Source organism: Salarias fasciatus, chromosome 20 (genome assembly GCF_902148845.1).
Source record: "Salarias fasciatus chromosome 20, fSalaFa1.1, whole genome shotgun sequence".
In the NCBI taxonomy this organism is placed as follows: Eukaryota; Metazoa; Chordata; class Actinopteri; order Blenniiformes; family Blenniidae; genus Salarias; species Salarias fasciatus.
The window spans coordinates 9,659,209-9,683,941 of record NC_043764.1 but is presented as its reverse complement, the minus strand read 5'-3'; the positions used below and the strand labels follow the sequence as shown (position 1 = coordinate 9,683,941).

The 24,733-nt window shown below is 43.9% G+C and overlaps 1 protein-coding gene across 2 annotated transcripts in view; it reads left to right on the top strand.

Annotated features, from left to right (window-relative positions):
• The window catches only part of prdm16 (PR domain containing 16), a 175,731-nt gene that overhangs the window by 75,603 nt on the left and 75,395 nt on the right, over positions 1–24,733 (top strand). For both annotated transcript variants that reach the window (XM_030119689.1, XM_030119690.1), the window contains exon 3: positions 16,010–16,057. In XM_030119689.1, the coding sequence (XP_029975549.1) occupies positions 16,010–16,057 (48 nt within the window). The remainder of the gene's footprint in view (positions 1–16,009; positions 16,058–24,733) is intronic.

Sequence of the window (24,733 nt, the reverse complement as noted above, 5' to 3'; positions counted from 1 at the left end):
TGAAAGCTTGTCCAGCGAAAGGAAGAGAGAGGAAAAAAAAAAAAAAAACCAGGAAGAGGCATTGCTCTCACTTCTGTCCATTCTTCCCTTTTCTCTGCCGACGTCAAGTTAGGAAGGGGATGCCATAGTCGTTTACATAATTCATGTGGGATGCAGGAGAAACCAGACTGTTGTATCAAAAAAAAAAAAAAAAAAAAGTTTGGCAGAGTATTCAAAAGGGTGGATATGTATACTCGTCTTTGTGCTTCTGGATCCATCTTCCCTGCCTCTCTTCATTGATCAGACAGACTCAGTCATTGTCCCATGTTCGTCATTAACCTCTGGCAAACATCAACCTCTGCTCTCTCTTTCAAGACATGTCTCCATGGGAAAGAAATCATTACTTGTCTTTAAAAGGTTGTTTTTTTTTTCTGCTGATGTTGGGAATGTGGACAGTGTGGAAGCAAAAGTTAGTAACTGTTATACTGTAACTATCAATGTAGGATGAAGTGAGAGGCACAGCTTAGCTTGGTTGAAATTAAATGCGATTATCGTGGGGTGAGGCTGACGTTAGCCATCAGGACTCTCTCTCAGACATGTTCACATGATAATCACTGATGTAAGACGCTGGATGAGCACTTGGAGACCTTTAAAACCAGCACCTGCAGCAGTTCTATATGTCTCGTGGACCGCTGTCGTTTTCCCATTACTCACAGGTGTCCATTTCATGTCGCAGGCTGCGTTCTCTCTTTTTCCATACTGTATTTCCACTCATAACCTGAAAATGAGTAAAACCAATCACGGGCCATCCTATCACTAATACCCTTTTTAAACACTTTGCTGTCCGCGTTTACATTGAATAATGAGGCCACTTCTCGCATGAGCTCCACGGCTTGCTGTTTGTTTACAAAGAAGCAGATTGCCTCCAAATCAGCAGTCATTTAGGGAGGAGGGGGGGGTGCCTAGAAACCTTTTCTCTCTGTGCGCCCTCCTTCCCAGAGCATCTGTATGTATTTGTTGTACTAATGAACGGAACAAAAGTTTCCGGGGGCCCGTTGGAAGGGGGAACAGTCTGAGAGGAGGGCAGCCACGTCGAGGCTGAAGCACTCAGTAGCTGCCGGGCTGACAGGGAGAAGACGGGAGGCTACCAAAGCGATGGAGACATGACCCTGAAACCTTTCACCGTTTTTCTCTCACCTGTTCTTCCAGTCCCCCTGTAGCCCTGCTCCCTCAGTGATGGATGACCTTCCCCTCATTCCTGTCAAAAGCTCTTGCTCCCTTAGACCTCCAGGGTCGCATGTTTATCGTCCACGTACACGTATGCACACACACTATTGCCGCAGTCTCGTCAGTCGTCTGGTCAGGTCCAGACACAATTGTTCCTTTTGTTCAGTGTGTCACTGAGACTTGAATCTCTTCGTTTCACCTGCAGACATTGTCATAAACACAAACATAAAGACCGTCCCCCCTCACTGTCACCCCCACTCAGACCTTTGCCTTCGGGCAGCTGTTATGGATTTTTATTTTTTTTTTACGTCAGAGTCAAAACAGTGGCTGGATAGACAGATTAGAGGAAGAGGAGAGCAGAGCAGACACTGAGCAGTAAATTAAGTTGCCAATCAAGCTTTTCCCGTGGTGGAATCCATCATAACTCCCCTCCCCAGTATTAAGAAACCCTCCTAACTGTCTGTCAGCATCGTGCTGACAAAACGATGGACAAACAAGTAGCCCGATTGAAAGAGTCGAGGGGAGAGAAGAAAAGAGGGTTGAAAGAAAACTCGAGGTCAAGACAAACTTCACTGGAGTAGGAACTTAAACAAAACGATATGCATTTACAAAATATTTACATGTATGGTCATTTTCTTTTAAAGCCACATTCGGGCTCATTGAAAAGGTCCACAATGAGATGCTTCCCACAATTTGTGAACCAAAAAGAATGATATATATATTGCGAATGATAAAAATATACAAGTGGTTTCAAGAGTGTCCTTTATGGGAAGGAGGTGAGGCTGAAAGAAAAGTGGTGGATTTGCAGAGGATGGAAAGAGACAGTCATGGAGGATAAAATGTGGAAAACTGTGGAGGAAGGCTTGCAGTGTGGAATTCATCCTTTTCTCCTCAATTTGGGTTCACTAGTTTTTCGACACACTCGCACGCACACACACACACACACACACACACACACACACACACACACACACACACACACGACTCGTGGGTCTTCATGGGTGGCACATGGGGGTGACATGCTGTGACTCAAAACATGTGACACCGCCCAATTACAGCACAGAGCAGAGCTCAGACTCCAGGGGTCTGCAGCTGCCTCAAGGTGCACAAATACAGTTTTCACTCCCATCTTTTCATCCTTTTCTTGCAACAAACACAAGTGTACAATGTCCTACACATGCATGCAAAACAAATGTATAACACACACAATCTTACACACACACAGCCACAGGCACCCATAGAATGTTTTTTTTTCTCTCTCTCTCTCTCTCTTTTACACTTGTTTTCTGGCAAGTTTGAGACTGTCTTTGCCCAGAACTGTGAAGGGAGAGTGAGGGCTGTTGGGCATGTTAATTTGGTAATTTGTTGTTTTATATAAGCAGGGGAGGGAAGGTGGTGGTGGTGGTGGTGGTGGTGTAGTGAGGGCACGGAGTGTGTGTGTTTGTCTGTAGGGGGGAGGATTGTGGCAGAGCGAGAGGATAATTCTGGTTGACAAGGTTCAGCTCAGTGATGCAGAAGACTCCCAACCAAGTTATTTTTCTTCCAAAGAATCGGGCAAAAATACCATGACAGTTTAAGAGCAAGAAGCTCCCGATGCCCATAGAAGGAACTGAGATGTCTCCGATACATAGCTGCTCTCCTCCTCCTCCTCCTCCTCCTCCTCCTCCTCCCCCTCGTCCCCATGTCTCTTACTCTCACTCACTGCCCCTCACTTCTAAATCTGGGATGGTAGCCAAGTGCCACCAAGGACACCAAGGCTAATAAATCATCCTCATTTCAACATCTGTCCAGTCCCAAAGGGCTGCCCACTGCCGCCACCCCACCCCTTGTGAAGATGGGTCCTTGGTTTTATTCCTCTTTCAGCATCCTTCCAACTCCCCCACTGACACCCCCTCCTAGACTGACAAAACGTCTATTGTCCCGTGCCCAAGTGAAGAAGAGACCCTCTTTTCCCCTCTTTGACAAAAGCCGTCTGAAGCCAAGATGTGGACTGCCAGCCGAGATGCCTGGGACCCGGCAGGGGTGCCCCCTCTCCCCCTTCTACTTTTCTCCCGCCTTCTGGTTCATCCATCCCTTGCTCGGGCTCTCTTTTTTACTTTTAATACTCCCCTCCTGTGGGGGTCACTCACTCAGCTCACCCCACACCCTTTTCATGCTGCTGAACTCTCAGCCTTGCATAAAGACATCAAGTGACAGCAGTGAGAGAAAACAGCCAGATTTGGCAGAAAGAGATATTCGACATGGCTGTCAGTGGCCATTCTGCATGCCTTTTGTTCCCTCGGGTGTAGTTGAAATAGATAAATAAACAGTCATAGGCTGAAAAGCTGGGATCAGAAGCTTGTCGCATTTATTCATATTGAACGGCGAAGAAAAAGAGGCAAAAACCTGCTGCTGCCAATTAAGAAGAATGAGACAAAACTCAATTCACAGTGTTTAGATTTGTTTTCATGACTGAGCCTAAAACTAAGCCATTCACTGGCTTTCTGTGCCTTGCTCTACAGATGGCAATAGGTCTTTAGCATTGTGGCGATCTCCGTGTCGCAGAGGTGATCTGGGAAGTTGTCTTTGGGCTCATCAGTTACCGAGTTCTCCCTCCACGGTTACTCACAAGGCTTCATTTACTGTGAATGCGCGGCACTTTTTTTCCCAGCACCTCCATCTCACCCCCAACAACAGGGAGTACCGCCCATAGCTGTGCACAGGCCAGGCTCCAGCCATATTCACAGGCATGCCTGCGTATGAAGAACAAAGTCACACGACCATGCAAATTCGATACAGACACCAGCAAAATTGTTTTTTATATATATCTTCTTCTATCTTAGTTGAATACTGAATATATATAGTGGAAATATTTATTACATAATTTGAAAGATGGTTGCAGCCATTATTATTGTATAGAAAACATTTTTTTTTTATTATTTACTTTTTTTTTAGCTTTCATGCAGAGAAATGAAATCTTGATTTTATGCAAATATTTTCATTTGGCTGAAACTGCTCAAGCAGTGAGGAACATTTACCAACAAGGGCCTGTGATGAATTAGTCAATTAGCGTTGGTGGCACTTTTGGTTTCATATTTTATCCTGAATTATGTAGATGGAGGCACTGTAATTAATGTTTTTTTTTTTGTTCATTTCTTCCTTGTGGTTGGGTCGTTATGCATGGAAATGTGTTTGCATCAAATTAAAAGTTTTCAGCGTTCACTCATGAGTAGCAAGTGGTTTCAGGAGAAGACTTCATCTGCCACAAAAAGCTTTCTGAAAAACTTTTTTTTATTTCTATTTGTTTTTGTTGTTTCTTTCAGAAATATGATTGGATGGAAATATGGATAATCAGATTTTTTTTTTTTTTTTAGTTAAAAAAGAGACTTGTAATGTTCCACTCCCTGCCATGTCATATTCCTTCACAGCTCTTCCCTACCGCTGAAAAACATTCAGATTTCCAATTAGGTACAGAGAAGAATGGCTAATTTACCACAGCACGCAGGCGCCTGATGTCTCAATCTGCTGGATGTCAGCACTGTGAAAAGGATTACTCTGTGCTCATGTGGGCACACACACACACACACAGACACACACTTATAGACACACAAGCCCATAAAAGAATCATGCTGTATTGTGTGTGAGTGTTGAGATCACTTCAAAACAGTGGGTGGGAGGATGTAAAGAAAAAGTGAAGCCATTTTAAAAAGTGAAAATGCAAACCATATAAAGGAAGCACACGTTAAAACATTTGTGAAGAAGGGTCTTACAGAGGCTCGGAGCAGCAGGACAGGCAGCAGTTCAGCAGTGGCCCCAGATTGACTCATCTCGGAGCGGACAGCCAGCCAGCTCCTCCACACAACACCCACATTGTCCGCTGTGCCAATGAGCCAGAGCAGGGCTCCTCTCCTTGGGGGGCTGCCTGAGACGAACACATTATAGATACATGTTAGCCTTGGCCCGACCTTCAGTATACTGCGTGAGGCACTGAGCGGAAGGCAGACAGAGGAAGGAGGGAGGAGATGAGAAATGAAACACATATGGAAGTTATTGAAAGCTACAGAACGGATAAGCCTATCCGACAGCTTAACAGCCGCAGTAAAGTCTTAAAAAGTTTTATAAAGCAAGCACACATATCACTCTTACATCTACTGAATTTAAAATACTATGAAACAAGATATACTGTTTTTTGCCCAGGGGGGTAAAAGCAGAGATATAAGGCGGGAGATGCTGTTTTGTGAGACAAGAATCCAGTTGATTCATAAATCTGGTGCTAGTTTTCGTCTGTGGATGTCTATCCGAGTCCTTCTCTCTGTGTTTAATGAGGTCGCTTTGCATGATGCGGACCGGCAAATGTTCAAGCTTCATCCTCCTGCACTGATGAGGGGAAAGAAATTTCTCCCTCCAAAAAAGCCGAGCAACATTAGCTGCATTGTCCTTTTTCACCACACTTCTTTTTTTTTTTTTTTTTTTTGATGAGCGCTGTGGAAACACACACGGTTCCCCCCTCAGAAAAAAAGTTGTTGTTTCAGCTTTTATCTCTCCGCTGTCATTATCCAGTGGCTGGCTGGCCGACACTCCCCTCTCTATCTACGCATCTGCAGTCAGTGCCTCATTCACCTCGGGCCCATCAGCAGCCGCGGCCTTTATCTTGCCGGGGGCGGCCTGGTGATAGCGCTCTTAACAACAGTAATGTACAGCGTAAAGGAGCCACAGGAGCTGCCACTGTTGGGGTGAGTCAGTGAGGTCAAGGGCTTTTAGCATCTGCCTATGATGCCCCGAACCTGGTCCGGCTGCACTGTGTGGTCATCGCAATCTCATTCAGTGTGTCTCTGCCGAGCACTCCCTCGGTCTTTTTTTACCCGTCAAACCCATTTCCCTTGTTCCCTGTCTTCCAATGTTAACAGTGTGTGGGCAAAAAAGGAGAGAAAAAAAAAAAAACCCTAAAAAAAACCTTGATGGAGCGGGGCAGACCTGAACGGGGCCTTCTCTCTCCCTGCGTGCCTCGGGGAAAACTGGTGTTATTTTAGAAATCACACTGTTAAAGATTAATGTGGGCCTGGAGGAGTGTGTCATCGTTCCTTAACGACAGAGTCGAGACGCTGAATAAAGCCGGCACTGTGTTCTGTCCCTCAGCCCAAGGACAGATAAGTTTCCTCTCACCGAGCTCGCTCCTGCTCTCACTCCTCCTTTGTTCAATAACTCTCCAGTAAGTCATCTCTTTCGACCGCAAGGGACGAAACGAGCAAAAATATGAGTGAAACGCTCCAGAATGCGTTTCTTCCCTCTACTTTGTCTTGTCTTCATTCTATTTTCTTACTGAAATAGACCAAGGCATGGATGAAGGATCGCTCGCGTTCTGGATTTATAGATATTAAAACAACAAGAAGGGGTCAAGGGGGTATTTGCAAGCATTTTCCATGTTGATTGCTCTAGTTACATGACTAATGGAAAGTCCCCGCTCCAACTTGCGACCATGCAACTCCCCTAATAAAGTCATCCGTCATCATCCCACAGACAGGCCAGACAGACAGACAGCTATAAACCAGGGTCCAGAGACCAAAACAGCGCATCCTATCTGTACATACTGTGCTGTTGTTACATGAACAGGCGGGCCAATGATAATAGCTCCCTATTAGGTGAATAAAGCCAGTATCAATGGACACCAGCGGAGATAATAATGATAAGAGATTTGAACGGCTGATGATGCCAGCGATAAAAACCTGTGATGTTTGATGAGTTTCTGGTCTGAGGTGTGCGAGTGTGATTTAGTATCATTTGCTGAAGGTTTCTGCTGATAACGGAAGAGCCTGATAAGCAGGGAAACATCAATCTTAGTGACAGAGATAGTCTCTCCTTTACACTAATAGGGTTGTAAAGGGCCTTCACCTTATATAGCCCGGCTAATAAACCTATTTGTGATGAGCCCGAAGGTCAACTAAATATGTATTCCTATTCATCTGCAGATTCCAGGTTGGTTTCGTCTTGGGCAAAGAGTATTTGGCACACTCATGATGATGTGCTTGAAACTGTAACAGTTGGTGTTGTTGTAGCCATTTTCAGTCCATGTATCGCTCAAGCGATTGCACTTTGACATAAGTTATCACTTTAGGATAAAAATTCTGTTTGGCAGTGGCACCGCAAAGTCCACCACAATTTTTTTTTTTTTTTTTTTTTCTTAACTGTCTGGGGATAAGCAGCAGCATCGTATCATCTCTTTTGCAACACGGTTACCGCACGGTCTTTTGAAGTCTGAGGGTATCCCTGAAATGATCAAAGTTCGTGACACTTCAACTCATCTTGGGTTTTGATGGCAGAACATCAGACAATGGCCTTTGTACAGGGGAGTGAGACCGCTACATTATCTCCGCTCAATTGCATCTTCTTCGAAGAGTCCTCAAGGCCGAGCCATAAACGCCGATGACAGAAACTTCAAAGATGCAACTGTATCATTGTCCAGGAGTGTCGACGTGCGTCGCAGCCCTGTTTCTGACCACCGGCCTCGTTCCGGACACAATGACTTGCAGCCAGCCGAGGACAGTAGTGAATCATACTCTTATGATGTTCTGGGAAATTGTGGCCATCTAATCAATTTCATTAGCTGCATAAATCACGACGGCTTGACATTTATTGTGGAGGTGATGGGTTGATCCAGTGGACTTGGAGACAGCTCTGCTGGTGATAAATGCTGCTATCTCTGGAGAGCAAGGATAAACAGAGTGCAGAAGACAGGAAAAATTAACACCGAGCACATGAGTCCCAAAGAGGCTGCTGCAAAGCAAGAAGTTGAAAAGGAGTCAACGAGCGCAATAGGCGTGAATGATTGTTTTGGCCACCGCTTTAACCTTCTCTTTGAATTCTGCTTTCTTCAAGTTATGGCCTTTTTTTTTTATAGTATTTCAGTTGCATTTCTTGCACATTGAATTTTTTGTCAGAGGTAAGTGTGGACAACTATAAAATATACTGCTTGTAAACCTATTAAAAGATTCAGTTGCATTGTTCATTTCTTCATATCTCTGCTTCTATATGATTATTGGGTTATATGGCACGGTTACTGCACTCACTGACTGCTTGAATAACTGAATCAGAAGAGTCATCACGATATCAGGGCTGTTGGCAATCAAGATTGTTGTCTTCTTTTCTTTGTTCAAGCCCAATGCAAATTCTCTGACCACCACTATAAAAGACACCATTTATAGCCTATATCTCCAGACAGTATCTTTTGGCAGTAGCAGTCGGCTTGACCGCTCTGGTCTTTATATGTTTCCACCGTGTAAATAATCTGATTGGCCACCAAAAGAAATCACGAGGATAAACATGTACAAGTTACAGTCCATTTATTGTACACAAATGCTTTTTGTACCTTATCGTCACATCATGTTCAAACTAATACACATGCTAATAGCAGCCATTAGAACTATTAAGCTGCCTTTATTATTTTTTGCTATTTATTTTGTGTACATGCTGCAGTCTGTGGTAATTGCATTTGAATTCAAGATTAAAAAACAGTTTTCATCAAAGTTTTTGACTTTGCTAAACAACTGGATCAGTCATCCCAAGCAAAACACACATTATTTTGGAAACATGTTTCCGAAAACGTAAAAAAAAAAAAAAAAAAAAAAGTTTTCATGTCCATCTCAGTCATTTCAATAGCATGTTGAAAACTGAATATGCACTCGACAGCACCTAAGAACACAGACTACCTGACAAACAAAGAGTGTCTTATGAACATTAGGATCTGTTGACTCTTTTCTCGCACCGCACACGCTGCGCCATTCACTTCTGTCCTGCTGATGACCGAACATCTAAGCTCCATGTCTTCCTTGTAAACATTCAGAGGCCGTGGCAGCATAAAAAGACTATTGAGAGCGTGAAGACAGGCTCAGGAGCGCTAATATTAATACCGGAGTACACACAAGACTGAGATCCTGTGGTTTGATTCTCAATCTGCTCCCACTGTTGTTTTGTAATATGTGTGCAGTGAATAATTTGAAACTGTTTGATGCATTAAATCAAAGTTATATTTTCAAAAGTGCTCGGCTGCACAGAAACCAACACGTACTCATAACCGTGAGCAGGAAATCCATGGTCAGGCCTTGTTTGTTTATCTGCTGGAGAAATCTCATCAGCGAGTCACTCGGCGTAGCTTCGGCCTTCTCAAGCATCGTCGTAATCATGGTGTGTAGGGCTTGACCTCGGGATAAACCCTCGAAGCCCCGAAGAAAGCCCCTGCTTGTCCCAGGCAGCAACCCATATATACATGTACTTAGCCTCCAAGTCACCAGAGATTTTTCACTTCTATGTTTGGGCCCGCGCCCAAGCTCCTTCGATGTGTGTGTGAGTATGTGCAAGTGTGATCCAAAATATGCACAAAAAAAAAAAAGCCACAGCTTGGATCTGCTAGGGGATGCCTGACCGACTAACACACACGGTACATAAAGATACCACCACACACACATAAAAATACAATGTCAAGTAAAAGCATGCTTTCTTGTCGTCTCTTCCTTTATCTCTGTTTTTTGTACAATGCCCACACTGTCTTCTCCAGTATATGTAATCGATTTAAAGTAGGAACGAGAGGAGGAGTAGGAGTGAAAAGCTACCAAACCCCCTGTGTTTATGTTGAAATATGCAAACGGTGTAAATATTTAGCCAGACCTTGATAAACTATATGCAATTTGCTCGCCAGTTGTCAGTCATCACATGACAATATCTCAGTAGTCGCTGTCCAGGAAAGCCCTGATGCGATGAGAGATCCCCCCCCTCTCTGTGTTTCTGTGTCCTTTTCTACCTACTAAAAGGAATTCCTGGTTTGAATTACAGATTCATACTGGCAGTATGCAGAGAGACAGACAGTGTGGTCTGGTCTATGTTTCTAAATACACAAATTCACTTTGTAAAAGGAAATGGAGATATGAAACATATGATACTGCTCAGCTGAAAAGGCATGATCAGATTTATGCTGTGCATAAACGTAAACATTCATATATGCCCGAGCTGCACAGACATCTTGCTCTGCTGAAATGAAAAGTATCCATGGCGTGACCTTTGATTCGATCTATATGCCCCCAAGTCAAGACCTTAAATCTTGCTCCCATAACCTCCTGCTTGCTAAAAGGCAATATGTGTCATGGTAAGAATGGGAGATCATTAGAAATAAAGCAATATTATTTTTATTCCCGCTGCCACGTGTCGATAAACTGCAACCTTTATCAAAATGAAGAGGGAAGACGTGATATATCATTATCTGAAAGGCATGCTGCTGCAGCTGTCGGTGCTGTGTAGGCAATCCTCTAATGCCAAAAGGTAGAGTTATTTATTGGGCCTCCGCCGTCAGGCTGTCACAGCATCTGCTTGCAGAAGATCTATTGGCATACCCTTATTCACTTATGATTATTACTGATCATCTGCCCAAATGACTTATCAATAAAGCGGAGGCCAAGCAGATAATTTATCTGTATGGTTCTGTCGATATCAAGTTCAGGCTCAACGGCCTTAAAAGGATAAGGGGCCTTGGACATCAGGTGATGAATTGTCGTACAACGTTCCCATGAAAATATGACCCTTTTAATAAATTTGCTAAATCCTGCTCTTGTCCACCTCCCTTTGCATTCCTCTCACTCATTTTCAGAACAGTGAGCTTCCTTCTTAAGCCTTGTTGGCTACCTAACTTTGGAACATCTCTGTCGTACAGGGCGATACCTTGAAAGTGTGCATTAGTCTGAGGGATGAGTGTAAATGTTTGATCTGCTCGTTCATGCAAAGTGGTGCACGGCATCAAGGCTACATGTTCATGCAAGGTCTGTGAATCGTACAGGACACTGAAATGATGAGGCAAGCCTGTCCGGCGTCACTGTTAAACCCTGCCAGGATATTTCACTCTGGCATTTTCTTCATAAATCACACGAAGACTCTCAGGACATACCGGGTCAAAGCTCGTTCTGTAAATATGAGCTTTTTGTATTTGACAAGTGGCCGTGACTTTCCAGAGTCGCACAATACTTCTGACTGTTTGCCTTCCAAATCTAACCTTTGTGCACAAAGCTCTATCTTACCAACAGTCCTCGGCTCCGTCACGAGCCGCACCCTGACCCATCTGGATGGAGGGTTGGGTAACAGAGCTAGCTTTAGTGCTGCATGATAAGTGACAAGCAAATCTGATCTCTCTTATTTGTTTTCAAACGCACTTTCTTATAGCGTAATTCTTTGACTTTAATCCATTCCGTTTATGATTTTAAAGTGTAGATAAAAGTAAGTGTCAGGAATTATATTCATTACACTTTTTAGTTTTTAGTAGTGCCATGGGTGTTTGCCCTTGCCCAAACAAGTCTACCACCTTTCTGAAATGGATTCTGTCTGATGAATGTCCAGCTTCCGGGTATTTTGTGATGCAAACTTCTGGCATGTTTCTCTTCAACTGCTCTAGTCTTCCCACCTCATTTGCTCTGAGAGCAACCTCATTGTTGAGGCATGTTTTCAAAAAGTCAAATCCCTGGTTGTGTTTTGGGTCAGTTGTCAAAGCCCATATCTCTGGGAAGTCCCAAAATAGCCACGTTTTACACCCTTCTTATGACTTGGAGCGACAAGCAGGCTCTGTCTGACTTGTTGCTAAAAAGCAGACAGAATCAGACGTGTATCCTCAGTCAGGCAGTCTCTGGCAGGAAAGTGCAAAAGGTTTTCTTATCGGGGATTTCAAATGATAGCGAGAGACCTCAGAGGAAAAACACTGGAGACTTGTTATCCTCATTTCTTTTTCTTCCAGTTTTGGGGCAGTAGAGTCATTCCATTGATAGTGAAGTATTCCGATAAGATTTGCCAGTATCTGGAAGTCACAGGAGTCAGATCCATTTGTTGAGATCATGTTTGACATGATGGTTAGTCCTTATTTTAAAGGCTCCAGCAATGAGAAACATCCCTCACTTTCATTTCTTGCTTTATTTTTTTTTTTTTTGTCTTTCTGACACAAATACACTTTCCCTGCAGTTTATTATTCAACACGAGCCACAATGAAAGACCGCTTCCTCTCCCATCAATATGTCTGAAAGATCAATAACCCTTCCAGGGCATTGCCACCACAATGACGTTCTGTCAGCGTGCCAAGAAGCTGCAAAAGTTCCCAATAAATGCCTAGCAAAACTTTCAATTTGTGGCTTTCTTGGTGTGGCTCTTGCAGCCAATGGGTTGTCAGTCAGGGCCTTGGTTCAAAAAGCCCTGAGGTTTGTTTGCTGCTGGTTCTTTTTGGAAACTTGTGGCTTTGTGACATCCGCAGCCTTCCATTGGGCCGTGTTGCCGTATTGCCTCATATTATCCAGAGTTGAGGGGAATTGTTTTTGGCAACAGAATGCTAACATTTTCCTACGATGCAAACCTCCAAGTGGGGCCCCTCTTCTTTTCCTCACGCCTGCGGACGATGATGAGCAAGCTTTGTAAGGTCCTCGTCCACTGTGGTTGCTCAACCTTCTCATTGGTGGATTGTATGACTAGAAGATTACTGTATGGCTCATTCTTACAAGGATTGACTTCAGCTGCGCATGCAAAACCACCACATGTGCTTTATGGGCCCTGTGCAGATACTCCTTTTGGGGCATTTCTGTTGGCTTTTCGTATTTAACGAGCTCTGCAAATAGACTGAGAGGGATTTCGCTCTGTCATGTGTTTCGGGCTGTGACACATCTTGTAAAAACAACGAGGCGGCCCGCTCGCTGAGTGCGTCTCCCCACGTCGTGTTTTCTTTTGTACGCATGGTCATCGTGGCGTGTCAATACGAATGGTGCTAAAGTGGTGCTGAAAAACTCCCGACTCTGTCCAATAACAAAAGCTATGCTACAGCGCACTAATAATGTAGGGGTTTTCCCTCCCGAACAGGGTGAAATCACACACCGCAGACATGGCGAGATTCACACTCACGCATACACACCGTTGCATATATTCCTAATGAGGGTCTGGACAGCTCGCGGTGGAAGGATTCTGCAGGTGGCTGCACTTTCATCAAGCCACGACAGCGTTTGTTTGTGTTTGAGGTCATACGGGCCAGAAAGAGAAGCTTGTGTGCCCAGACACACATTTACACACTCGTTCTAATTACCCTCACTTCAGTGTTTTCTCTTTTCCAGAAGACATATTGACATGTCAGCATTCGGCAGGCTAGATACAGAACAAATGGACAATTATACATCTCTGTGTGCAGCGGAAAATCTATCCCTCTCAACATAGCCTGGTCTGTACTTGAACCTGTCTCGCCGACCCGGAGTAAAAGTCACTTTGAGATGACGGTGACACGTGCAATAAATCATACCTCCGCCAGTCAGTGGCCAATCAAATTTTCCCTCTCTAATTAATAGCTTATTTATTTGTTTGGCGGGCTCCTGCTGTAGGCTGGAACCTTCTCAGTGTGTGTTTGTCTGGTGTGTGCGTCACTGTCTGTGTGTGCCAACACTGAGTGAGGAACGCCTGCCCTATTGTTGAGCTCACTGTCATCTTTGACTTTGCTTTTCAATCTAAAAAAAAAAATTGTATGAACATCGAATTTTTAAATTCGACTTTCAACAGAGTAACGCCCATTGGATCATTTTTCAACCAACAAAATAATCCGGATTAAAAACTTTGAATTCAAGCTTTGTAATTAGTGCATCTTCGACAGGGAACTCAGTGTTTCTCGACACGCAGCTGAGGTTTGGACGCTGCAGCGCCCACGCGGTCCTGACCCCCCACCTAAAGCTGAAAGACATTAAGGCATCAGTAAAACCACTCATGTCTGCTCGCATGTCTTCTGGAGTTTTAAGTTACCCCTTGCACAATTTGATACACACACATATTTACACTTGGCATGGAGCTGAACGGCGCAGGGAGGGGGAGTCCAGAAATTGTCCTCTACTTGTTGAATGCCTGGTAGCATTTTAGATGACCCAGCCAAGCTGTTGGTTTTGTAAACTGTTGCAGCTGGTTTGGTACGCTGCAAGAAAAAAACAAAAAAAAAAAAAAAAGGGAAGGCCCCCGCCTTATCCTCACTCACTCATTCCCTCCTACTTTCTGTTTCATTGTCAACTTCTTTTGCAGGGAAATTAACTTAATTTAATTTCCATTTAGGTTAATTTATCGTTTTGTCAGTAAATTCTCCTAAAACTCTTCTAACTCCCCGATTTTTGGGATTCTGTTGTGCATTTCACAAAGTAAATTTCAATAATGTTGAGTTGAAATACCTTGTCTGCGTCTGGCCAGGTGCTCCTTTAATGCTCAGCAGGTGAGTTTATTATTTTGTCAGGTGAGCTTTACTGCAGCGATGGTCACAAGTACTCCATATTCTGTTTGTTAGGATTAAAAAAAACAAAAAAAAACGGAACCCTTAGTGCTACACTTTCTTCGTACATCTTGAAAACAGGAGAGATTCTGTTGCAAGTGAAAACAATTTGACAGACTGGCTAATGTGTTTATTGTTGCTTCGCATCGGGGCTGATTCTCGGGAACAGGATGCGTCTGTAAAGGTTTAAATGATGTGTACAGTAAGTATCTGTGCTGTAATTACTTCCACTTGCCAAGGCTTGGAAACGCATCCCCTGACAGCTTAATGCTGGAAACCGTGGCGTACGGCATATCCGTGCTCCTGCCGCCCATCTGGTTCAGGGTTCATGAGGAGGGGCGGGAAAAGAAGGAAAAGAGAGTGAACTCCTGTGTGTTTTCAGATAACTGCTTCTCTCTATTAGTGAGCAGCAATTACTCTCCTAACTCAAAAACACACGAGTGAGCACAATGTAATGCTCATATTCACAATTCATAATGGCTTCCCGTGAATCGAGGCCTTGTATGAAGAGGTGCACTGAAAGATTTGTTGTTCTCCAGATCTCAAAGAATCGCTCCACAGTTTCCACAAGAGATTTCACTGCAGATAAATGTCTGTCTCCCAATCACGGTGGGCCGCACCGGTTAAGGAAACTTTAATATGTCAGCTCCGACATAAAAGCGGCCAGTCTTGTCACAACCTCCCAGACAACACGTCTACTGTTAGGCGGCACGCGGGGAGGACAGGGAGCAGGAAAAGGAAGGGCTCCGATATGCCGTGTCTGCGCTCGGGGAAGTTTTATAGGCCTAATTTCACCCAATTTCTGTGAAGCACTGTCCCCCGCCCCACTTGAAACTGCTGCGAAAACAGTCTGCATCTCTTCTTTGATCGTCATTTGCCATCAATGGGCTTCAGAGGTGGGGGGAGAGGGTGAAAGACAGACGAAGAGACTCCATTCTGTGTGGAGTGAGCTCTCTCTGCAGCGGCGCAGCCACATCTCTTCATCATTCCCTCACTTCCTTCATTTCCTCTGGCAGACACTGGGAGCATTCTACCACCCATCTGCCCCCAGTAAATATTGCTTGAAGGCTTAATTATACACACACTCCAGTGTGTGCACGCTCATACACACCCAAGCACGCAATCTCAGTGAAATTTCCTGCAACGCTGAAGCGGAGAATTAACGTCAAATGCGCAGCATTCATTCATCAGAGAGTGTGTGTGGGGTGTGTTATGTTTGCCTCTGTGTGTGTTTTTGTGACCTCTTGGTCCATTATTACATCCCTCTGGTCACATTTGTAGTCCGTGTGATGAACTGTGAAAACCCAGAGCTCCTGGAATGCTCACAACCGAGACTGACGCTCTGAAATCAATCAAAATTCACTTCTGATGTGTTTCATTAATGAAGTTTCTCTTTTCAAATCAAACCATTTTGTGGCTCTGTTTTCATGTTTGTCTTATTTATTCATATACTAACGTGTTTTTGCCATGAAGCACTTCATGTGAAAAAACGATATAAATGTTATGTTGGTTGTTTTTTCTTTGCAGATGATGAATGACCATGAAGACGACTCCCCTGACAGCTGCATCAAAAAGGTAGGACTTGCATAAATATCCTGTTTTTTTATCCTCTCGTGACGCACATTCAATCAGTTGCACCAATATATTGACTGCATACAGAATGACATTTGTTCTGTATTTTTATACTTTAATGTTTCCTTATGAATTACCAGTCATGGTTGCATATTTCCAGACATCTTCTTCACATTGTGGTTTTGTTTATGTACATTTCCATTTATAGCTGTAACAATTACGTTACTTGCTGAACAAGCATGTGAAAGTGTCACAGAAGAGCTCATCTGAACACTGGTTTTGAGCTATAGATGCCCAAATGTCCCTTTCAGTTTTCTCACTCTGGTGTGTGTGCAGTGAAAGTAGATATAGACTGTTGCAGGTTGTTTCATTAACAAATCAGACTTTCTAGGATTAGACACTGATGTGCAGTCGAGGAAACCCTCTCCTCATTCAGACAATAGACCTGATGTACACAAAGACACACGCACACACACATACACACACTCGCGCTGTGACCGATACGACTCATTGACCAGTCAGTGACCACTTTATGAGGTGATAAATTTATTGAAGAGGCTGGGCAGTTTGTTTTTACGGCCAATGTCAGCAGGTCAAGACAGAACAGCAAGAGAGTTCATGTCCATCTAATGGTCCATGAAAGAACAATGGCCGCTGCAGAGGACACACACTCTCTGAGAACCAGTGAAACCATGCAGACACAGCTCCAGCTCAGATCAGTGCTTTAAATGTGTCTGCATCTGGTTTTATCATGACTTTTTTTCTTTTAGGTCTCCATTTTAAAGATGAAAACCGTGGATGATGCCAAAACTGGCAGAACTTTCTGGTGAAAATGCAAAACTAGTCAATTGAATTTGCACTAGAGTAACAATCAGCATGTAATGATTGAAACACTTTACATTAAGAAGATTTGGGATCATTTTAAGATGCTGTGCAACAGTGATTTCATTATGTGAGTGATACAGATTCCAACTTCAATCCGATCCTACATGACAGGATGGTCAAAACATCCTTAGCAGAACGAATGTTGCACTACTCTTAAACCCATAAGTCAGCTCTCTTTAATAAAAGCCGTGTGTGAGAGGAGAAAACATGAAGACATGACAGAGTTGCCTTTGAGCAAAGCCGAGCAAAATGTATTTCACTTTGAATCTAATTTGGTGTAGCGTAAGAATTATGACCAGTTTGCTTCTTGGAAAAACAAAATCACTTAAATGTATTCATTTGCATTTTAGGTCAAGGGTCCTGTTGCTGCACCTTCTATAAACAGCGTGTAAATCACCGACTGCCTGCCTGATTTGAAATCCTACATTAGTCAATGAGCTTATTTTAAGAGTCGACCGCAGGTGGTTTGGGCTGCTCCATGTTCCCCACATGTTCGTACAATGTGGAAAAAGCTACTTGGCTTTCTAAACTACCTAACCACCTTCCACATGAGAGTGGCACATGCCCTCCGCTCTGCATGCATGTGCATGTGCATGCACACACACTCACACAATCCCAAATAGACGGCGACAGCAACACGAAGTCGTAACATGCAGACACAGACTCGCACGGATGACAGAACATAGGCATGTGAAATGCCTACTGAAACTAAATAAAATCCATAACGCACACACACACACATGCAGAGACATGCATGCGCACACGCAAAGACTGGCCACATCTCATTATGCGGAGTGTGAGTTGCGGTGGGCCCTCGTCGGGCGGTGGCAGACCACATGCCTGTTATGAATATGAATGAAATTATGCATGAGCCATTCCTTATGACATGACTCATTCATCCACATAGAGTCACACACAAACACACAGGACACTTACACACACACACACACACACGCACACACAAAAACATTGACTTCTCCTGCTGCAGCAGGTCATTACCATTGCTATGCTTGATTAAGGAAGACTGTTAATTGAGTTGTAGCGAGTGAATAAAGCACTTCATTGCTGAAAGGTGTGTTTGGCTAACTGTGTGTTATTAGTTCTCATTTGTTGCAGTGACTCATGTTACAGCAAACAAACCCCCGTGCTCTGTTTATTAATGTCACATGCATTTTATGTACGGAAAAATATTCGCGCTGCACGCTCATGCATTATTTAGGTGGTTAGTTACATTTAAGCCACAGCGATGTGACTTTTTTCCTGTGGACAGTCTGTCACTTTAAACACCTCATGGGAGGAAAGCGGTTGACTTGAGGAGCTACCTTTGGTTTAACACATATTTTAATGGCATTTTATTATTATTATTATTATTATTATTATTATTATTTAAAAAATTGTAAAGAAGAAATAAAAAGAATGAAATTTAAAAATATTGTTACCAAGTACATAAGAACTTTACAATTTTTTTTTAGAACTCTATATCAGAATGATGCTGTCTGTGCACAAACTCTTAAACTGACCCCAGACACCTTGTTCTGTATGTTGAACCAGTATACCGGCAGCGTTGCAGTCCTGGATGAGACAGTGGAAAAAATAGAAGCAAAGATATTATTGGAGCTTCTGCTGCTGACTTAGCAAAAGCTGCCCTGAGCCGCTCTTATAGCCCTATGTGCATCCATATTCTCACACGCACGCACACATAACTCTGTATGTGCGTGTGGCGTTTGAGGATTCGTATCTCAGACTTGCTGAGCTCCACAAAGTAACACACACAGACAGAAAATAAAAAAACGATCTCTTATCTGAATCCCTCGTCTGCTCACACCTTCCATCCTCTCGCACATATCTTGCCCGCCTCTCCTCAGCAGGCAGGATGGCGTTGCTGTAGCTATAGATGGCTATCAGTGGCTATCGGTGATAGGATCAGGGATTGTTAGATTTGTCTGGTCTGGCCATAGAAAACACGGCTATCTGTCTGCGCGCCTGTCTGGCCCTCCTCTCTGTGCTCTCATTCATACGTACATCTGTAAATGTGGGAATTAGAAGGGTTTGGGAGGACTTGTGTTTCTTTTTTGGATTCCTCGGATTTAAACGTGGTAGTAAAAGATGGAGCATGGAGAAAGAGGACAGTCTGTGCTCTGTGTGTGTGTGTGTTTGTGTGTGTGTGTGTGTTAATCCTCATCTTCAGAAGAGCGCTGCTGTCCCTGCCGACGTGTGTAAACACTCCTGCAGATCAGATGGCAGATAATGACTTCCAGATAGACACCCTCTATTCAACCGACAGAGAAAATCAATGAGCACTGATTGCTTTTTTCCCAAGACGATCATCTCCCCCTGAAGGCTACTATCTATCTTTCTCCCTTTCTATCTCTCGCTCGCTCACTCAATTTCTCTGTGTCCCTGTACAAGGGCCATTCATTCACCTCTCAATACCGCTGAGATTGAATCAATTCATGTCTGCTTTTCACAGGGGATTTACTGTGAAAAGATACAGAGGAATATCTCTTTAAGACGATCAAGTCTCCGTCGCCTCGTCTGTTTCGCTCTTCCTCTCCCATTTGTCTGACTCGAGGTGTACAAACTCACCTAATGTGTTTTTCTAAAGACCCGACGCCTGTGTGATCAGACGCGTCTTTATTCTGTGCTTAACGGGGACGCGCTCTGGTGTGATTTTCCTCCCTCTGAAGTGCCCGTTAAACGCGTCACAGTTTCAGATGTGAAGCAAATGAGTGTTTTTGGATGTAGCATTAGCTGTAAATGGGAATACGACAGGGGTTGAAGTAAACTCTGACCTATAAGTAGATTTTTTCCCTCTCCACGTTGAAAGACCAGGGAGCCAAATGGAGGTCAGCTGCATTTGTGCGTCTGTGTGTGTGTGTGTGTGTGTGTGTGTGTGTGTGTGTGTGTGTGTGTGTGTGTGAGTACACCAAGTATCTCCCCCCACCCTTCATATCAAGCTGGGGAATTGAGTCTCTAAATACACAAGCTAAATGGCCCCTAAATGTATGAGGGCTATTATGTGGACAGAGGGACACTCATGGGTCACAGAAGTGATCCAGTGCTCCGGGCCATAGTTTACCCTCTGCCAACGCCACCACCACCACCATCTCACTCCCTCATCCCTCCCCCTGCTTAAATAGGCTCATGATTGATTGATAATTATGATAATTTGTTTGAAATGATTATCTGGATATTATAATCACTGCCACCCCGGTGTGCCACAGGGCCAAGTCATTTTTCATAATGCTGAACGTCACATATGCCCCCTGGTTACAGGGTGGCTGTGTGTGTGTGTGTGTGTGTGTACATGTGTGTGTGTGTGTGTGTGCACTGTCACAAATATATACAATGTGTTGAGAAGGCCTGAAATTGGATCATAGAGATAGATCTCTTATTTCACAGACGACAGCTCTCAGCACTTCACAGACTCTGTTTGTGAATTGTGAAATGGGATGAAAATTGATGAATCAATAATCAATTGAATCCTTTTTTAAACTAAGATAGATAAATGAATAGAATGGAAAAATGCACGCGATTAAGTATTAACAGACTGTCACGTTTTCACAAACTGTCCAACATCTTTAAATCACTCTCATGCAAACACACTGCTGCCACAATCATCCCATCTTCTGCTCCTGAAGGAAAATGAGGAGTGGAGTGTGTGTACTGCTGGTGGAGGGGTTTTTGGGGGTTGTAGGAATAATATTTGCGGTTTTTTTGCTTCGCCCCAAGATGACTTAATGATGATATGAGGCGCTTTCTTCTGCTGGGCAGGGTTACGTTTTAATGGGCCCTGAGTGACATGTTTTCATTTGACTTGGTAACCTGTCCTCTCCATCCCCTCCCCTCCCTCCTCGCCCGGCACCGCCACTGCCATCACCACCTTTACACCCTCCTCCCCCCCACCGTCAAAATATACAGGCTGAAATACCGCACCGCGTCAGGTCCAGTGCCGAGACGAGATGGGCGGGCCGGCGGTTTGAAAACGGAGGTGTGGCAGACAGACAAATATGCAGGGATTGAACTCACCTGGTTGAAATCAAGTATGTCAGGCAGTGTTTGGATTTTACTCGGGCTAATCTTTCTGTGCATACCTTTTTGCCTCCCGATACGTTACACTGTATATTGATAGAGAGTCAAGTTGAAACTGGAGTGGTTCGCTCTTCACCGCAGAACAGCCTGTCAGTATTCCAAGCTCTGGAAGCGAGCTCACAGTTTACCCGTCATGGTATTCACAACGCTCAAAATCTCCCATAGACTTAACTAAATGTGACTGAAAACTTTTTGGTTGTCCCTGTAGTCGCCGCTCGCATTAAAAATAAGACTCATATGTCCAGATTTTGTGAGCCAATAGTAGTGATTTGTGGAGGGTCACGTGGTCCAGACAAAGTCAGGGTTGTTGGATGGGAGGTGGGGAGTAGGAGGAGAGGTGAAGACGGAAAGAAATGCTCTTTCTCTGTCTCTGTCCGTCTTGTCTGTGGGAACTGTCCCAACTATGGTTACTGCAGAATGCTGTCATTATGCCTTCTGAGGAGCATTCACTCAAAGGCCACTGCTGTGTGTCACTCGTGTGTGTGTGTGTGTGTGTGTGTGTCTGTGTCTGTGTGTGTGTGTGTACTCTCCCAAGCAACTTTTAACTTACACTGGCACTTATAATAACTTGTGTGTGCGCGTTTCCTCTGCCTGTGTGTGTGTGTGTGTGTGTGTGTGTGTGTGTGTGTGTGTGTGTGTGTGTGGGACTTGACTGACGCATCTCTGTTGTTATCGTCGATCAAAAACCACGTCACATTGGAGTGAAGCGCTGGGAGTGGAATTCAAGTGGGAACCGAAGAAAGAAAGAGAGGAACAGATAGAGAGAGACAGAGCGAGGGGGCGGAGGAGAAGCACGAGGTGATCGGAGGCACTTTCACATCAGCTGGCTCCATGACCCCTCTCTCCCTCTCCCTCTCTGTCTGTCCCTCTCTCTCTCTCTCTCTCTCTCTCTCTCTCCTCTCTCTCTCCTTCTCTCCCCTCCTTCCCTCTTTGTCTCTTCATAATCTCTCTCTCTCTCTCCCAGTGGTCATTCCCACCACATTCTATGGGGTCACCCAACAAAAGGAGGAGGGCGATGGTCTGACAGTTGCGGGGGCTGTCGTATGAGTTTCCTCACACATACACACACTCGTTTTCACAGATTTATTACGATCCATGAGAAGATATTCAGTTGTGCTCTGATGCTTTAAACCCTTTCAAATTCTTCTGTGAAGAAACTCAAAAATTCCTCCTAAACTTCCTCTTAAACCCTTGTTTTTGATCTGAATGCTATTTTTTTGATCTGTTTCTTTAGTACATGTTTATCTACTGAATAATTTTGAATCTGGCTCACCCCAATTTCGTCTTTTGGACATTAAACATGAACAATACAATATCCCGTCTTCTTACAGTGTAATCTGTTGTTCTCTGTGTTAAAACTGAGCTGGGGAAAACAAAAGGTTCAGTAAATCTTCAATTTGTTTCACCTGTGACTGAAAATCTGACTGAAAGACAGAGAAAATGGGGATGTTTGTGATTTAATTTCTTCTAATAACCAATTTTTTCTTGCTCAACTTTTATTTGTGTTGTTATTCAGGCACAATCTTAACTATTTTTATGTTGGATGAGTAATTTTTTAACAGAAGTTCAAAAACAGCTCAAAAGTCTTGTTTTATGTAATGTGAAATAAATATATATGCATTTATGTGGAGATTTTAAAAAGTCTGAAACTTGAACAGTCACTTGACGTTCTTGGCCTAATCATTCCTCTGCAAATAGTCCCTTAAACTGGAGGATTATCTGTATCTGTTTGTGCTTTTAAGGACATTCACCTATCACCCCTCAAAATGCACTCAAAACCTCAGGCCTTGTCTGCCGAGCAGACGGCGAGTCCATTAAGACGCGCGGTGTGAAAGCGGAGGGCTGGCTGGTCAAGCGATGGCGATAATAACATGACAATCCACACGGCGTTGCCACGGAGATCCTGAAGCGGGGGGGGGGGGGCGAGAGTCGGGAGTTGTGTGGTCCTGCTCGTCAAAAATATTTTTACACGTCAAGTGAGAGAGATAAAAGGTCCGTCCGCACATGGGAAGGTAGCGGGTCGTTGGTTGACATTTTAATGAGTAAGAATATTTAACAGGCTTTTGGCTTTTTTTTTGTGATTCACAAAAGAAAAGTTTTTCAAAACAAGAATCATTTAAAGAAGATTTTTGAGAGAGAGAGAGAGGCTGTGAAGTGTTGACACAACACAGAGTTTATAGATAGATGGTCAAAAGATGGAGCTGTAGCGAAGAGAGCGACCGTCGGTAAAGATGGAAACGCTCAGAGAGGGCAAGAGACAGCCGGAGGCAGGGGGATGGGGGCATGACAGAAAGGAATGCCACAATGCCCAAGAGAGGCAAGAACTGCCAACCCAGCCAGAGACACGGCCCGTCTGGGGGAGAGAGACAGAGCGTAGTGGTGGTGGTGGTGGTGGTGGGGGGGGGTTGCCCCCGTCAGCACAAGGTCATGTGAAAAAAAAAAATCCCTGGTTCTGCACCCACCCACTCATCCATCCACCCAGCGCTGTGCCCACTTAAATATTTTCAACAGACAAAACAACTGAAAGTTTGTCACAAACCAAAACGAGGAGAGAAAACAGGAAGAGGGGAGTGACGGAGGTCTGGGTGACGAGGGGACGGCGGGACGGGAGACAGGGGGAGTGTGTCTCGGCGTAACAGGTCTTGGGGGAGCTTTTAGCCACAGGGTGGTAAGTGAAGCATGCCTGGTGTCGAGGCCGCTCTGGTCAGCTCTCCCCTCGGTCCGTCCACGTCTCCGACACACGTCCTCCACACGCGTGTTGGAGCCCAGAAGAGCCAGAACATATTTCTGTTTTTTTCTTCTTTCTACTGTGGTTAGTCATTCCCCAAAATTCACCAGCTGCCTTCCCAAAAGTTAGAGAGATCTTGAAACGAAACCAACAACTTGAAAGTTGATATACATTGAATTTGACATCTTTTGAACTAAAATCTTCACAATTTCATATTTCAGATAGTCAACATGCACCTGAAAAGTGCTGATTCCCTTGACAGTTGTATTTATTTAACCAGTTGGTCTTATAGAAATCACTTAGGAGTCTCTCAGTAGGCTTTGTTTACATTTTTTTAAGTATGATCCCCTTGTTTTGGTTGTGCCGCCATTGAAGCAGGTGAGTGAGCACCCTCTATGGGTAATGATGGTGGAACCTTAAAGCATCCTGGATCAGAGTTTGAAGCTCTGATCAGGCCTGTTGTGTGTCATCTAGGCCCATGAAACCTGCTGCAGCCGTCACAAAATCCAGAGTTTGGACTCAGTGCAAAGTAATTTTTTTTTGTATAAACAGACCAGAGTTTGAAAAAGAAAAAACAATCACTACAGATATGATGCTTTCATGTTCCTTTCATTAAATGGGTTCAGTGCATTTATTTTCCCAGACTTTGCCCAAAAGTGTTCAATTAAAAGACCCTTGCTGTGTTTTAGTTTGTGTGTCGATTGTTATCTCAGATATTGTGAATCGCAGCACTTTTCATGCCAAAGAATTTAATAGCAGGTAATTTGCTCTGTGATCTGGTTCAGAATTTTTTTTTATTTTAGTCTGTCAGGTTTAATTACTTCCAAACATTTTGTGAAGAACAAAAAAGAGCTTGTTATTGATGGTATCTGCACTTGTTGCTGCAAACGATGACAATCTGTCCTCGGACACATTCTGAAAGCCAGACCCTCTGTCCTCGTATTCCCACTTTATCCTTCATCCTCACTTCCTTT